The sequence below is a fragment of the Anolis sagrei genome, chromosome 3 (genome assembly GCF_037176765.1).
Source record: "Anolis sagrei isolate rAnoSag1 chromosome 3, rAnoSag1.mat, whole genome shotgun sequence".
Classification (NCBI taxonomy): domain Eukaryota; kingdom Metazoa; phylum Chordata; class Lepidosauria; order Squamata; family Dactyloidae; genus Anolis; species Anolis sagrei.
Genome location: NC_090023.1, coordinates 33,268,742 through 33,287,006, shown reverse-complemented (window position 1 = coordinate 33,287,006; position 18,265 = coordinate 33,268,742). Strand labels below are relative to the sequence as shown.

General features: G+C 38.7%; 1 protein-coding gene across 6 annotated transcripts in view; it reads right to left on the bottom strand.

Annotated features, from left to right (window-relative positions):
- The window catches only part of FRY (FRY microtubule binding protein), a 279,389-nt gene that overhangs the window by 151,423 nt on the left and 109,701 nt on the right, over positions 1-18,265 (bottom strand). For all 6 annotated transcript variants that reach the window (XM_060770859.2, XM_060770853.2, XM_060770854.2 and 3 more), the window contains one exon: positions 6,082-6,281. In XM_060770859.2, coding sequence (XP_060626842.2) covers positions 6,082-6,201 — 120 coding nt within the window. In that variant the 5' untranslated portion in view covers positions 6,202-6,281. The remainder of the gene's footprint in view (positions 1-6,081; positions 6,282-18,265) is intronic.

Sequence of the window (18,265 nt, the reverse complement as noted above, 5' to 3'; positions counted from 1 at the left end):
TGGTCCAGGAGGTCACGAAGAATCGGAAGCGACTGAACGAATCAACGACAACAACAAGCTGTTATTGCCATCTAATCCTTGGTCATCCCCTTGTTAACAAACCAGCAAATGGGAGATAGGTGGCACCTATTGGGTGTGTACTGTGCATGGTTTGTGAATAAGGAAGCATACTCAGGAATAGTAGTTTGGCAATGCTGTGACTCAAGTAATATTCAGAAGCATTTTTGGCAGCCACTTGCAAACCACAGGAATCTGCTCTTACTGATAAAAAAAAGGATATAGAACCAACCAGACACCCTTTCCCATGAAGGCAAATGCTTTCATACAGGTCAGGCACTACAACAACAACATTATCTAAAGATTAACAAAAATATCTGTATCACAATTGCAGCCAGTGAAACCATGACTTTTTTAATGTCCAACTGATGTCTACAAGAAATTAGCTAGGCAACAATTCATGCACACAGCAGGTCACGGCAATGTCTAGGTTTCTAAAGGAGGTCTACAGTCTGGGTTTTAATTCCTTAAACTGTGGTCACTAGGAGACTTATGGTGCAGTTTGATACCACTTTAACTCCCATGGCTCAATGCTATGGGATCATGGGAGGTATCATTTAGGCTGAATCTATACTTTCCTATATCCAAAGATCTGATCTCAGATTTTATTTTTCGTGTCAGGAGCAACTTGAGAAACTGCAAGTCTCCATTATTATTATTATTATTATTATTATTATTATTATTATTATTTGCATCTGTGTCATTAACTGAGACATACCTGTAATGATTATGCTTTTTTCTACATTCTTTACAATTAAACCAAACTCAAGATATTTCTGGTGGCATCAGGAGAAACTGTTATGAAAACATTCTTGTAAGTGAGTTGCTGTGAGTTTTCTAGGCTGTATGGCCATGTTCCAGATTCTTTTTGCACGGTCTGCCAGGTCTTTGATTGTGCTTCTTTTTTTGCTTAGGTGATGGTTGGAGTTTTTATGTAGATATCAAGCCATGTGTGTAGGTTTTCTGTAAATTGTGTGGCCCAATTGTTGATTGGGTTTGCACATGACTACGACATCTAGAAATGGCAGTTTTCCTTCATTTTCCCCCCATGGTTAATTGGGTGTTTGGGTGGATGCTATTGAGGTGGTCCAGGAACTTGTTTAGTTCTTCGTCTCTATGGTTCCAAATGGTGAAGGTGCAATCCACATATCTGAACCAGACGAAAAAGAATTTGCGAAACCCAACTCTTCCAAGGTGAACTGAACCACATAAACTGGGCTCTACAGACCAAGGGATACTGTATGTTCTTACCATACATCAAGGGAACCACTGACCGCATAGGGAAGCTGATGAAGAAACACAACCTACAAACTATCGACAGAGCCACTAAGAAAATAATAATTAAAAAATGCTACGTTCAGCAAAGGAAAAAAGGGATCCTCTCACCTCTGCAGGAGGCTACTGTATACCATGCAGCTGAGGTCAAATCTACATAGGGACTACCAAAAGCAACACTCAAACACTAATCAAGGAACATAAAATGTACCGAGGACTAATTCAATCTGAGAAGTCAGCCATTGCAGAGCACTTGATGAACCAACCTGGACACAGCATATTATTGGAGAACACAGAAATGCTGGACCACTCGAACAACCACCATGCCAGACTACACAGAAAAGCCACCGAAATCCACAAGCATGTGGACAAGTTCAACCGAAAGGAGGAAATCATGAAAATGAACAAAATCTGGCTACCAGTATTAAAAAAACTCTAAAATCAAAACAGTAAATAAAGAACAATACTCAAAAACAGGGCAATTCCAGACAAGAAACAATTAGTGCCTGCTAATCACCTCCCAACAAAGAATTCCGCCAGGCAGTAAGCAGCCAGACATTGAAGCTGCAAGGCCATTAAATGGTAATCAAGGTGGCCAATTGCAATATTCACATCTGCCTCAATCAGACAAGAGTTCTTTCTCCCACCATGGACATTCCACAGATATATAAACCCACTTGTCTAGTTTTCAACAGACTTCACCACCTCTGAGGATGTCTGCCATAGATGCAGGCGAAATGTCAGGAGAGAAGGCTTCTGAAACATGGCCATACAGTCTGGAAAACACACAGCAAACCAGTGATTCCGGCCATGAAAGCCTTCGACAATACAATCTCGTAAGTGATAGAGAGAATGATACAATTCTGGCCAAACCGCCAGGCTCCCAGTACCATATCTATCTAACATCAATCTGAATATGGTCTCAGATTCAAACTGCAAGCCAGGTCTCAGTGGAAAAATACAGTTGAATGCAAGTAGTTCATGAGAATTGAGAGTGCTTTGGGAAAACCAGATGATGAAATGTTCAAGGTTGAGAAATCCATGCGTGAATAACAATCAGCAAAAAGGTGTCTTTTATATTTTAATAAAGAACAGGATGCACAAAGGAAGTAGTGTACCTGCAGGCTCTCAGTCTGGTTAAATTATGTCCCAGGTACTACACAGTGCCTGCAAATGATCTGACTCTCCTTTTTTAATAGTTTAATATCTAAGACATTAGTATCTTCCAGCCATGGGGCACTCCAGACAGGCAAAGGGAGTGGCACAACAGAAAACTGCAGCCTCATTATCAACTTTGTGTCTGGTCCATGAAAACACTGAACAGAGTTCATGGACTCTGAGGAATGTGCCACAGGGCATAGGCTTTTCTAGTATATGCTATTAAGGGCAGAGTGTTATAGCACAAATTCATGCAAATAATGCAAGCCTCTGGAAGAACAGAAAAACAATGTTCAGAAGATCAAGGAACGATAATGACTTAAAAAAAACATAGTTCACATAACAAGCTTTACTTGGGATTATTATTTGGGATCCAAAGAGCATTGTTTGGCACTAGCTGCTTACTAGGATGATCACATGATGCTGAACGAGGAAATTTCCCAAAAGGAAATTTCCATCTGCACCAATGGAATCTTTCTGTCTCTAACAGTAATGCCATATGGAGATAGAGATAGCATACAACTGAAGCAAAGGAAAGATTTAGAAATTTCTCCAGTATATTGCAGGTTAAATTTCACTGGGCTTAGACCCCATGTAAGCTGTGCAGAGTCCCTTCGGGGAGATGGTGGCGGGATAAAAAAATGAAGTTATTATATTATTTATTTATTTACTTATAGTATTTACTTTCCGCCCTTCCCACCCCGCAGGGGATTCAGGGCGGATTACAATGTACACATATATGGCAAACATTCAATGCCAAAGACACACAACAGATACAGACAAACAGTCAGAGGCTATTTAACTTTTTTCAGGCCGCCAAGGGAGTTGTCGCTTTCATCGTCCATCTGCAACACTGATTAAGTATTTCCGCATTCCCCGCATGTTTTTGCTGGAGTGCTTTGCTGGAGTCTTTTTTATGGCCTCGTAAATTTTGTTAAATTAGCCTCCCCACACATAAGTGGTATCTAATTTTCCTACTTGACAGATGCAACTGTCTTTCAGGTTGCAAAGGTCGACAACAAGCTACACAATTGGTTGGAAGCTCACTCCGACCCGGGCTGGCTTCGAACTCATGACCTTGTGGTCAGAAGTGATTTTAATGCAGCTGACACTCAGACAGCTGCACCACAGTCCCGGTAGTATTACTACTACTACTACTACTACTACTATTATTTTACTGACACAAAAACAGAGTATGTCACAGCAAACGAGATATATATGCTGGATTTTGTATCACAAAATCACAAGTCGAACACTTCCCAAGTGTCTAGGACTGTGTGATTATTATTATTATTATTATTATTATTATTATTATTATTATTCTGACACAAAAACAGTATGTCATAGCAAACGGGATATATATGCTGGATTTCGTATCACAAAATCACAAGTCAAACACTTCCCAAGCATCTAGGTCTGTGTGATGATGATGATGATGATGATTATTATTATTATTTTTATTATTATTATTATTATTATTTTACTGACACAAAAACACAGTATGTCACAGCAAACGGGATATATATATACTGGATTTCGTATCAAAAAATCACAAGTTGAAAACTTCCCAAGCGCCTAGGACTGTGTGATGTATTTTCAAATGATACACGCAGATCCAAGTAAGGTGGTCTTTTGCAGTTGACAGATTGTGATTTTGACATTGTTGTTGTTGTTGTGGTTGTTAGGCCACCCATATCCCTAGCAGAACTGTTATTCAGAAAGATAGAAGCAAACTTCATTTCCATTTGTATATCTGATTCCATGTCCAGGCTGGCTATGAGCAACTAGGAATAGCACACCTTTTCAGCAGGACATTAATAATCAGTATCATTATACAAGGTACCGTATATACTTGAGTATAAGCCAACCTGAATATAAGCCGAGGCACCTAATTTTAACACAAAACCTGGGAAAACATATTGACTTGAATATAACCTGATGGTGGGAAATGCAGCAGCTACTGGGAAGTTTCAAAATAAAGATAGATACCAATAAAATTACATTAATTGAGGCTTCAGTAGGTTAAATGTTTTTGAATATTTACATAAAACTGTAATTTAAGATAATACTATCCAACTCTGATTAAACCATTATTCTAAACTTCTTCAATGTAAATGTGCTTACGTATCCTTCCAGTAATAATAAATACAATAAAATAAGAAATGTAATAATAATAATAATAATAATAGAGTAAAATAATGTAAATGTAATAATTACAGTAATAATGGAGTGAAATAATATATGTAATAATAATAATAATAATAATAATTAGAGTAAAATTATAAATGTAATAAGAACAACAATAGAGTAAAAGAATAAATGTTATAAAAATTACAGCTCCCCCTGTGGCTGAATCAAGCAACTTCCAGGATCCGAAGTGGAAGAACTGCTGAATGGCCTCTATCTGTCTGTATATCTTGTATGTCAAAAAAGACATTGAATGTTTGCTGTGTATGTGTGCATTTTTATTAATCTTTTAAAAAAGTGTATGTGTGCATTGTGATCTGCCCTGAATCCCCTTCAGCGTGAGAAGGGCAGAATATAAATACTGTAAATAAATAAATGAAATAATAGAGTAAACTAATGTAAATGTAATAATAACAATAATAATAGAGTAAAATATTAAACGTAATAATAACGTCATCAACAACAACAGAGTAAAATAATAAATAACCTTGACTTGAGGATAAGTTTGGGGGGGGGGGGCTTTCAGCATTAAAAAAGGGCTGAAAATTCGGCTTATACTCGGGTATATACGGTAATCATTTTCATTTCCCAGGATTAACAGTTTGCCTCCAGGAGAGAAAAAAGGCTGCCAAAGCAATTGGATAAAATAATACTATGACTGTTTACTCATCAATAACATTGGTTATTGATGGATTTTGCCTCTGGTGTATGTGTTTACTGAATTGCCATAGTAAATCTTCTTAAGCTTTAAAAGAAATTAAGTGCTGTAACATCAATTTTTGCAGAGCAAAAAGTTAGTTTTTGGCTTCTTGATCATTTTGGCTAGGATTCTGTGTCCATTAGTGGAAGTGCATCGTGGGATCCTGACCATAAGCATTTGTGGTGGTTGTTGCTCGGAAACAAGGCATCTATATTTTAAATTGTTAGCAAGAAAGCACTGAGGCTTTAAACTAATTGTTAGTCCCAGCTTGAGTAGATCCATTAAACAAATGGAAACTTTGAAATTCAACACTTCAACAAATTTTACAGATTAGGATCTACTCTTAGATTTATCTTTGACAGTTAGCTATACAGAGGATGCTGCCAAAAAGTGCCCTTGGTCAACATCTTTGATAGCAATGTTGCAATATTCTACTGCTTTCTTGGGACAGATCAATTCAACCTAGCAAAACCTATTATTTATTTATTTATTTACTTTATTTGTATACCGCTCTTCTCAGCCCTTAGGCGACTCAGAGCGGTTTACAACAATTTAGGTATACACAATACAAAATCATTAAGCATTTAAAAGCAATAGCATCACAAATCATTAAACATCAGTATCAATACATCACTACATCAAGTGATGTATTATAAAGTAATTCCACTGTTTTGTTTAAAATGCAGAATTTTTGATTGACTTACCAGAGGCTCTGCCATGATAATACGGATCTTGCGTTCAGCTTGGGTGGTAAAGTTCACAAATAAGCTTTTCAGGACATATTCCCCAGGTTTGCTGTCTGGATCCACATTGATGGGCAGCATGGTTGGAGGTCCCTTTTCCCTTTGTGTACCAGAAACAGATGGAACTGGTGGTTTGATGTAACCGTTACTGACCGGAGAAGCTGAAAATGAAAGGGGAAACACATTTTTAATATGGCTTAATATAAATAATCACAAGTCGAACACTTCCCAAGCATTTAGGACTGTGTGATTATTATTATTGTTGTTGTTGTTGTTGTTGTTGTTGTTTTACTGACACAAAAACATAGCAAATGTCACAGCAAATGAGATATATATGCTGGATTTCATATCAAAAAATCACAAGTTGAAAACTTCCCAAGCGCCTAAGACTGTGTGATGTTTTGCATGTTTTGATATGGTCAAAACTGACTAATCAATAAAGAATTGTTGTTGGACTGGTGATGTATTTTCAAATGATGAACACAGATCCTGTTAGGTTAATTAAATCCTAGACTTTTGGCTTATCCAGAACAGGCATAGGCAGGCCCGTAGCTAGGATTTTGATTCGGGGGGAGCTGAGTTTGATTCGGGGGGGGGGGGGGCTGAGTCTGAGTGAAAGAGGGTCTACCCTAGCAAACCTTTTGTATCATTACCCCAATACCCCCATGCATATGGGATATATTGAGCATGGTGATCAGATCATGATATGAATAAACAAACAGTTTAAATAATGTTCCAGTAAGGCCACTATGAGAATTTCGGGGGGGGGGGGGGCTGAAGCCCCGGCTACATGCCTGGGCATGTTCAAACTTCTGCCATCCAGGTGTTTTGGACTTCAACTCTCACAATTGCGGGAGATGAAGTCCAAAACACCTGGATGGCCTAAGTTTGCCCATACCTGTTCTAAAATCATGCAATACTGCACAGTCCAGAGCATCACATTACGTATGTTGATATGAACAGGGTGTTGTTGAAGGCTTTCATGGTTGGAATCACTGGGTTGCTGTGAGTTTCCTATCTGGAATTCCTCTGTTTTTTTGTGTTGTTCTTTATGTACTTTCCTGAATTTAGAGGGTTTTTTAAAATACTGGTAGGAACATTTTCATGGTTTCCTCCTTTCTGTTGAAATTGTTCACATGTTTGTAGATTTCAATGGCTTCTCTATGTAGTTTGATATGGTGGTTGTGAGAGTGGTCCAGCATTTCTGTGTTCTCAAATAATATGATGTGTCCAAGTTGTTTCTATCAGGTGCTCTGCTATGGCTGACCTCTCTGGTTGAATTAATCTGCAGTGCCTTTCATGTTCCTTGATTCGCGTTTGGACAATGCTGCGTTTGGTGGTCCCTATGTAGACTTGTCCACAGCTGCATGGTATGCAGTAAACTCCTGCAGAGGTGAGGGGATCCCTCTTATTCTTTGCAGAACGTAGTATTTGTTAGATTTTCTTAGTGGGTCTGTAATGCAGCTGTGGACAAGTCTACAAAGGGAGCGCTAAATGCAGCATTGCCCAAACACAAATCAAAGAACATGAAAGACACTGCAGACCAATTCAACCAAAGAAGAATCTGGGCCTGCTTACACCTTCCAACAAAGGATTTTCCCCAGGCAGGAAGCAGCCAGGCTTTGAGGCTGCAAGGCCATTCAATGCAAATCAAGGTAGCCAATTGCAACATTCACACTTGTCTCAAGCAGACAAGGGTTCTTTCTCCCACCCTAGACATTCCACAGATATATAAACCTCACTTGCCTAGTTTACAACACACCTCACAACCTTTGAGGATGCCTGCCATAGATGTGGAGAGAATGCTTCTGGAATGTGGCCATACAACCCAGAAAACTCACAGCAATCCAACCTATATGAGCAAGGTTTTTAAAAATTATGGTTTCTTAAAACCGTGTGCTGTGGTGGAGTCTTCTGAAATGCAGTACACAGGACAGTTTAAGCTTTCTCTTTTCAGCCAAAGTATCAGTAGAAAAATGGGAGCTTTTACTTTTCATGCTATTAAAACACTGAGTATTTATTGAACTGGGTGTGGAGGGTAATTCTCACTAATATGTGGCTGGAAAGAAAACATTTTCATCTTCCTGTGAATTCTGGAAAGCAATCATGCGTACACCTTGGCAAGCCTGGGAATCTTTTTTCTAATGGTGTAAGTGCCACACCACTGTGTTTCAAAGGACAAACCTCCTCCTATATGCCAAACTATTTAATTTTTAAACCCACACCGTGATTGCAAATCATGTCATTAACATAACATGTACTCTGCCCCTGGGGAAAGCACCAATGTAGTTTACACAAAGCTTTATTAATGAGCACGACCACAAACCTCATTTACACATCTGGAATTAAGACTCATTTAACATGGTAGGACAAGTAAAAGTGCACAGAATTGGACTACATATTACTGAAATTGAGTTAGAGCAGGCACGGGCAAACATTGGCCCTCCAGATGTTTTGGACCTCAATTCCCATAACTCCTAATGGCCGATACGCTGTTAGGAATTGTGAGAATTGAAGTTCAACTTGGAGGGCCAAAGTTTGCCAACTCTCTGCCACGAAGTGTGGTGGAGGCTCCTTCTTTGGAGGCTTTTAAACAAAGGCTGGATGGCCATCTGTTGGGGGTGCTTTGAATGCAATTTTCCTGCTTCTTGGCAGGGGGTTTGACTGGATGGCCCATGAGGTCTCTTCCAACCCTATGATTCTATATGTCTGGGTTAGAGAAATGACTGTGCAAAGATTATGAGGATGATGTTCGATAATGTAGAACCATTTGCCTCATGTACAATATGTAATCATTTATAATACTGTTAAGAGATCTTATTAGATGTCCCAAGAAGCAAGGTAAACCAGGTAAGAGTAATGAGAATATCAGAAGCAGAAGGAGATACCTTGGGGAATCTCATAAATTCCAAGACTTCTACAAAGTCCTGAGAAGCACATCCAAAACGTTGATGGAAGATATAGAATATTTATTTATTTGCTACATTTGTATACCGTCCCTCTCAGCCCGTAGGCGACTCGAGGCGGTTCACAAGGCAACAATTCAATGGCAACAACATCATAAAAACATTAAAAAGCATTAACACATCAATTAAAGACTATGGCAGTAATAAAAACAATCATTTCGTCTCCTAGATAAAAAAACATAATCCAATCTCATAGTCCAATTGTTCCATAATCCAATGTCTAATTACACTGCCTTTTCAAATGCCTGCTTAAACAGCCAGGTTTTGACTTTTTTTTGGAAAGTCAGAAGGGAGGGGGCTGATCTAATGTCCCTAGGAAGGGCGTTCCAAAGCCGGGGGCCCACCACTGAGAAGGCCCTGTCTCTCGTCCCCGCCAAACATATTTGTGACGCAGACGGAGTCGAGAGCAGGGCCTCCCCAGATGATCTTAACGTCCTAGATGGTTCATAAGGGGAGATGCGTTTGGGCAGGTAAGTTGGGCCAGGACTGTTTAGGGCAGTGGTTCTCAACCTGGGGTCCCCGGATGTTTTTGGCCAACAACTCCCAGAAATCCCAGCCAGTTTACCAGCTGTAAGGATTTCTGGGAGTTGAAGGCCTAAAACATCTGGGGATCCCAGGTTGACAACCAATTGGTTTAGGGATTTATAGGCTAAAGCCAGCACTTTGAATTGTGCCCAGTAGCAAACTGGCAGCCAGTGGAGCTGGCGCAGCAGAGGAGTTGTATGCTCCCTGAGCGCCGCTCCCGTTAGTAATCTGGCTGCCGTCCATTGGACTAATTGAAGCTTCCGATCAGTCTTCAAAGGAATAGTGGTTGTCAACCTCCAGTTCTCAAGATTTTGGGGGACTTCAATTCCCAGAATGTTCAAGGACTCTGAGTCCTAAAACTTGCAGGATCAAAGATTACAAAGCCATGTAGAAGGCTATGGTTAGCTAGTGGACGATATAATACCAGGCAACCTATGAGTTCTCTTGGGAAGGCAAGCTTTCTCTTAACAGAATCGACCGAACCTCATTATCACTCCCAATTTCTAGTTACCGTATTGCATTTTAACATGGAATTATTCGTTTTCTATCAGTCTAGAATGCAATCCAAGCATAAATAACATTGTTGTGCTGACAGTGCCCAAGTATCTTTAAAATATGCTTACTGCACCAAGCTTTAATGGACTTTAATAAGAGCTGATATTAACAGAAGTTGATTGAGTGAGGTTTCAAAATTATTTTCCAGTGCCAAATGCAAAGTATAGGAGAAAAATACATTATTGCTTATACATTGCTTTGAACCCATATTCAAAATCTTATTTTTTCTGACATACTCAAACCAACACATTTGATGAGACTTCTATCCATAATATGAACTGTCCAAAAGACAAATAAATGAGTTCAAGAGCAAATCAGTACTGAACTTTCCCCAGAAGTCAAATGGCTAAACCAGAGACTGTCATACTTTGGACGCTTCATGAGAAGTCATGACTTATCCGAAGGAGAAATAATACTTGACAAGGTAAAAGGCAAGAAAAAAAGGGAAGACCACACCTTTCATTCATAGAGTAAATGTAAGTCAGAGTCAACTTGATTTCAATTAACAACAAATAAATTGTCCTACTGTCCGGTGGCGCAGAGGGCTAAACTGCTGAACTTGCTGACCGAAAGGTAGCTGGTTCAAATCCTGGGAGCAGGATGAGCTCCTGCTGTTAGCCCCAGCTTCTGCCAACCCAGTAGTTTGAAAACATGCAAATATGAGTAGATCAGTAGGTACCACTCCAGCGGTAAGGTAACAGCCCTCCATGCAGTCATGCCAGCCACATGACCTAGGAGGTGTCTACAGACAATGCCGGCACATCGGCTTAGAAATGGAGATGAGCACCAACCCCCAGAGTTGAAACCTATTATCTGTTATCTTATGTTCAAGTCCTACTGTAAAGCAAGGTTTCATAAAAGTGTATTTTTTTTCTTCTGTCCTTTTGAGACCAGGAGAAAAAAAAAACACCAACTCAATATGGAAAGTTGCTAGATGATATTTCTCCAAGTATCAAAAGAGCCCAGACACCGCAAGCTGTCCCACACGAATGGAAATAAAAACCGGTAATTGCTCTCTAGAATTAGAATGCAATGTATATCCCATGCGAATGTGCAGAATGAATTAGCCTCTCAAAAGATAAAATGGCAATCTACAATGAGAAACATTGTGTTGTTGAAGGCTTTCGTGGCTGGAAACACTGGGTTGCTGTGAGTTTTCCAGGCTATATGGCCATGTTCCAGAAGCATTATCTCCTGACGTTTTGCCCACATCTATGGCAGGTGTCCTCAGAGGTTGTGAGATCAACTTCTGGAACATGGCCATACAGCCCGGAAAACTCACAGCAACCCAATGAGAAACATATTTTGCAAAATCAAATGTGACATACATAGGAAGTGCTTTAATTTGTTTATATCTGTAAGGCCACTACAAGGACAAAATGTTAGTTGGAATCTAGTTTTTCGTGCTTCCAGGTAATATTTGCACAGGTCAGACCATCTCAGATCATTCCCTATAAGCAACTTAAGGAAATTACATAAATAACAGCCTATTAATTAACTATGTGCAGAACTAGCAGGTTTCTCTAATATGGGCATATTTCTCTATTTCCATCACTTGAACCAACTCAGGATGACACATGGATTTGGCAGGTACTACGCTAAACTTTTCTTTGCTCAGGATGTGCTATAAATAAGAGATTTAAATGCCTTCCAATTTCACAAAGATGTGTCATTTAAACAAGATTAAAGTATTACAATACAAAATGCAAACAAACATGTCCTATTGCTACGTATTTGCATCAGTAAGTTATTCCATACACTGACACACTGAATTAATAAACACATAACATGTATCGAATAGCAGATGTATTAGTAAATAGGTTTCTTGTAATTCTGTTACTCTTTGTCACTGAACCACAACAGTTTAATGAATATACATTTAGCTGTTGTATATTGCTGTATTTTAATCATTGCCATACTCTCCATGATAATGTAGAAATAAATATTGTTGTTTACATTCTGCAACTGGTAATAAGGCAGAAATTGTGCCACTTCCACATTTCATATTACTGTTATATTTAAAATATCCCTTGAACTCAAAATCCAGATCAAAATCTTTCTCTCACACATGCACACACTTTCCAGTTCAGAAACTAAAACTTAGCAAAATACAGGTGACTAAAAAAAGGTTTCTTAAAGGTTTTGAAATACAATTACAATACCAGTTTAAAGACATAGACCTGTGGAGTTTCTTTTTACCTACCAAGTCCTTTGATTAAGCTGATCACACTCGATCTCCTCCAACAAGATAGTGAAATCTCCATGAGACTGAAAATACCTGTAAACGTCCAGCCCTCAAATTTCTTTTGTTTCTAAAACTGATGAAAAAATGGCTTGATTCATGCCCTTGGTTTGGTCTCTCAAATCCCAGATTCAGAGCTGGGGAGGTGTTTTTTAAGGGCTGAAGACTTGCAGTCAATGAGCTTCAGCAGACTTCCTGATCAGAACACACTTTCCATAACCAAAGGGGCAATTTTTAGCTTCAGCGTGAGATGATGACCTACAAGTTGCAGAGTGGCTGCTGATCTATATTTATCCACGAGCACATACTATACTGGCAGATTAGTAAAACTACTTCAAGCACTCCAAGAACATGAGACACACTTGTATAATTCAGCATAAACAACCCTTGCATATCAACATGTATGATCGAATGCACAGGCAAAGCTGAATATTCTCTCCTGAATATTAAGATAATGGGAACACAGAATGAGTAGTAAAGGATCCTTGCTTCTAAGCACAGGGTGAATTCCTTCAGACAAATTTGACACGCTGTCCTTTTCCCACCCCAAGAGATATTTAAAACACATATCCTCAAAGAAAATTACACAGCATAACATAGGCTAAAATAGCTCTTGATTCTGCGTACTTGCTCAAGCACACTGTACCCTATAGCACTTATTTCTGAGTACACATGAGTAGTACTGGGTGACATAGAGCAAACTTAAAATTATTTCAATAGACAGATTACATTGTTAATTACCTTAACCACAATTTTCAAAACTTCAATCATAGTAAGAAGTATTTTTGGTATATAAATATGAATATATATATATATATATATATATATATATATATATATAGAGGTCGTGTCAGGAGCGACTTGAGAAACTGCAAGTCACTTCTGGTGTGAGAGAATTGGGGGATGCCCAGATTTTTTTGGTATTTTATCATCCTTGTGGGAGGCTTCTCTCATGTCCCCGCATGAGGATCTGGAGCTAATAGAGGGAGCTCATCCTTGCTCTCCCTGGATTCGAACCTGCGACCTGTCGGTCTTCAGTCCTGCTGGCACAGGGGTTTAACTCACTGCGCCACCGGTATATGAATATGCAAAGGTATATGAATATGTCTTTGCATGAATTACAAAGCCCAAGAAGAACAAAAAAATTGTTTCTTAGTGTCTTGGTTTTTAGGTCTGTTCTTGGGATTATTTGGGCACTGATTCAAAAAATTATATTGGATAGATCACATCATCTCTAGTTTCTTAGATACAATTATCACAGTTTCCTATGAACAATAAGTTGACAACTATTGTATGGCATTATATTCTGTATCTCCTAGAGCTTATAACTCGTGCAATTTTTGGTCAAATATACCCAGAAACGGGGCAAACATTTGAGGCACTAAAATGTGTGTTGGCCAGTGTTATCTAAAGAATAATAATGTATGGAATCCATCATCTACTGATCACATTAAATTATGTAAACACAATAATTAGCTCATTTTAATTACTAAGTATTTACTACGTATCAACACCAGAACTGTTTTTAAGTTTAGATCAGTGGTTCCCAACCTTTTTTTTTTTTTTTTTACCAAGAACCACATGACCAGGAACTACTTGGGACAGGGACCACTTTAACCAGGTACCACTCTCCAACATTAGTACCAAAAGGATTATGAATCTGTCTTTAGATTCAGTTTGGTTACTTGGGGTGCTGATTCAGAAAATTGCATTGGATAGACCACATCAACACTAGTTTCTGATGCAGAGCATATGCCCTCCAGTATTTTTTTTATTTACCACATCTGTATACCGCCTTTCTCAGCCAGAGGTGACTCAAGGCAGCCAGTAGTCACCATTAGCTTGCTCACAGAAAACCATATTTAATAATCTAGAGCTGATGTGGTCTATCCAATGCAATTTTCTGAATCAGCACCCCAAATAATTCCAGGAAAAGGCCTGAAAACGAATACACCAAGATGCTCATGTTTCCAGGTGCCACATGGAACGGCTCTGGTCAGGGGGAGGGAGGAGGAGGAGAAGCAGCAGTCAGGAGCCTTCTTATCACACCTTTCGTCAGGCTCTCCCCTCTCAACATCCCTGTTGCCTCGGCACTATAGGAGGGGTTCATGAGACCAGTCACTCTCATTGCAACGGTGTAGTAACGATGAGGCCGTGGACCATATTTTAGTGCTTGTGGACCACCGGCTGGGGACTACTGGTTTAGACCGATGTCACAAGAACTACTTCTGCTGTATACTTGAGTCCCTTGGGGAGAGAGGATGGTCTAGAAATGAAGTTTTATTTTTATTATACTTCTGCTGTATAAATCAGGATGAAATCAGATTTAAGGTAGGAATTATTGCCTCCCATTTGCGACACCAAGGAGATTTAAACCCTTCTGACTGATGGGGGTTGAGGAGAATACAGGAACAAAGGAAAAGCTATGCTAGATGAGACCAAAGACTGAGCTAATCAGATATTGTGTCCGCACATTGATCCATCAGCTGTTCACGAGAAACCTGTCAGCAGGACATAAATACAGAGACCATTTCAGCCTCCTCTGCAACTAACTGAAGCTCAACTATTGGCCATCTTGATTCGCAGTTATTGATGGCCCCATCCTCCACAAATTTATCCAACCTCCTTTTAAAGTCAGTGAAATATCATTATGTCTTGTAGCAGTGAATTCTACAGTTCAATTATGTGGTACAGGGGAAACAACTTTTATCTGTCCTGAATTTTCCACTACTTTCAATGGATGACAGAGGGAGAAAAATTCCTCCCTGCAATATCTTTGCACCATGCATAATTGTATACCCATCTCTCAAATCTCTTTATCTTTTTTTTTCTAAGCAAGACATCTTCATTGTTGTAACTTTTCTTCACCCTGCAGTTGATAATCCCTTTAGCATTTTGTTGTCCTTTTTGTACCGTTTCTAAATTCACAGCATTGTTTCAAAGGAGCGCAACCACGCAGTATTCCACATGTGGTTAGTTACCAATAGATTTGTAAAAAAAGTGAATATGGTATTGGCAGTTGGATTTTCAATTCTCTTTCTAATAACTTCCAACATGGAATCAATATTTTTTAAAAGAGTAGACACACTCGTTGCATTAGTAGTTTCTGCCAGTTCAGATCCCACTAGTGCATATGTGAAATTAGAACTTTTTGGCCCAATATAGACCACAATTTCTCACATTGAATTTCATTTACTGTTTTATTGCAGAGTCTCCACTTTGGAGACATCCTTTGAAGTGCTTCATAAAAACCTATTGTTTTCATCATTCTAAATAATTGACAAACTTGGCCACCTTACTCTCGGCCCTAACTCCAAATTCTTTATGAACAAGTTGAAAAGCACTGACTATTTCTGATACAGATCTTTGAGAAACTTGCCTTGTTGCAGAATTCTGATTTCTGGAAAAATAGAATTAACATATCCCAAACATTTCAACCTATAATTTGAATCCCCTTTAACTATTTTATGTACATAAAAAGATTCTCTTACATTCTCTCAGAAAAACAGCTATTTATGCAATATTTAAATATTTTAATATATCAGAACAACAGCATTTCAAAGCAAATAGAATGGATAGATTGCCTAATCCTACAATTAGTCTAATACAAGATACTGTGGGTTTTGTTGTTGTTAATCCCGGAGTATTATTTTTCAGGAAAAGCAATGCATTTCAAAAAATTGTAGACGAAATAGTAGATGGAACAGAAATATATACAATTATGCTCTAATTTGAATACATGTCCTCCATACCACTATAGCGGGTTTCCTAAAATTACAGAAAGTGATCATTCAAGAAGCAAATGATCCACTGGAATATATTCTAGATCAGTCTGTAAGAAAGAAGAACATTCTTGTTGCTCAAATAAATGGCAGAAATGTGTTACACCCTATGGCCAGAATCCAGGAGGCAGTTTCCACTCACAAAAGAACAGCTTTGTATGTTGTGCTACACAAGAAAAGTAAAAATAAACTAAATATTTTATTACATTTTTATACTGGAGAATGGTCATTTAACATGAGTCCAAAGGGACTGAAATGTAAATTGTCTGTAAATGGTGCCAACACCCCCACAAAACAAGGGGCACCCACATGTAAATATGTGGTATTCTTGACTTTGCTATATATATACTTCCAATGTAATTTGTTCAAGGCTTGGTGAGTAAGAAATTCTGAAAGTTACAACCGGATATAAGAACACCCTGCATGACACAGCATCCAAAAGGAGGTCGCTGATAGGCTTTGCCATCAGGAATCACTATGGAAAAAATCAAACAACCTGGCTTTTACATTTATTAAGTATTAATTTAATATGGCTAAAAATAACTGAAAAGCATGGAACTGAAGCTTATAAGACAGCTGGTGTGAAGGGAATCTTGCCAACTAATATCAGTTAAGAACCTGGCTCTATTTTTAATGGAAGATGATGCAACCATATATGTAAAAGGCTTAAATGATAATGCAAATGTGCTTCCGATCCCAGAAAGGAAACAATGTTCTATTCAATAATCAGATACACGTAGACTCCTTTCAGATACAATCATTTTGTTTTGTTTTTTACATTTATGTTCTGAGAGTTCAGTTCGGAGAAATACTGACATTTCAAAAACTAAATAAGTTTTGTTTTGAATTTGGAGCATTACACCCAATAAAATTTGGAGCATTACATCCAATGCAAATATACACCCACGCATTTGAATTAAGCCCCACCAAACTGAATGGGGATTACTTCTGAATAGGCATGTATATGTTTATGTTTTTATTATATTAAGCAACAAGGTTAATAACACCAATTAAAAAGGAACACGTCCAGAAGATCAGGTTCATGACCAATGAACCTTGCTGAATAGGGAATACTTCCTCGTTGTCACAGGGTTATTCGTATTCTGAGAGCCTTGTAAAGTCAATGCTATGGAATGAAGCTATTCACAAGGTCAGTAAATTCCTGGTTGTGTCTTCTTCCGAGTTGGAATTAATCAGAAAAACAACCTACCTGTTGTTGCATGCTGGTTGAACAGTAGGTCAAAATGCAGAGAACTGTAACATCATTATCAGTGGATAATGAAAACTTATTGGCTTCAATCTAGAGAAAAGTGATTGTATTTAAACCCAACTAAAATCAATGGGTCTAACATGATCTATCGATTTCAAGCTTATTAAATTCATATTGCTTGGGATTATTTCATTTCAGTCACATGGCTTTTTAACATGCAGGTGGAAAAACAATTCAGACAAGCCAAACAAAGTCAGACAAGGCAACCTTCCATACTTTGTTGGACTCCCATCAGTCCTAGTGAGAATAACCAATGAAGCCAAAAGCTTTTTTTTTGTGTGTGTGTCAGGAGCAACTTGAGAAATTACAAGTCACTTCTGGTGTGAGAGAATTGGCCGTCTGCAAGGATGTTGCCTAGGGGACACCGGATGTTTTTCATGTTTTAACATTTTTGTGGGAAGCTTCTCATGTTCCCGCATGGGGAGCAGGAGCTGACAGAGGGAGCTCATTCACGATCTCCCTGGTTTTGAACCTCTGACCTATCGGTCTTCAGTCCTGCCAAAACAAGGGTTTAACCCATTGTGTCACCAGGGGCTTCATGTGGAAAGCTAAGTTACATTTGAACATCAGCATCATCTTGCGTCACTTTGCTCATCAATGACATGTGAGTTTGTGGTCAATATTGCACTCTGCAATGTTTACTCCATGAATCTGAAAAATATGCAGAACTTCTTAAGCCTTCTTTTTACCCGAGACATTTATATGAAATCCCAGGTATATAAAGGATGGGGAAGTCAAGAGAGACACATGCACGCACCAGAGAGGGGAAGGTAAAGAGACGGAAAAGTTACCCCAAACATACAAC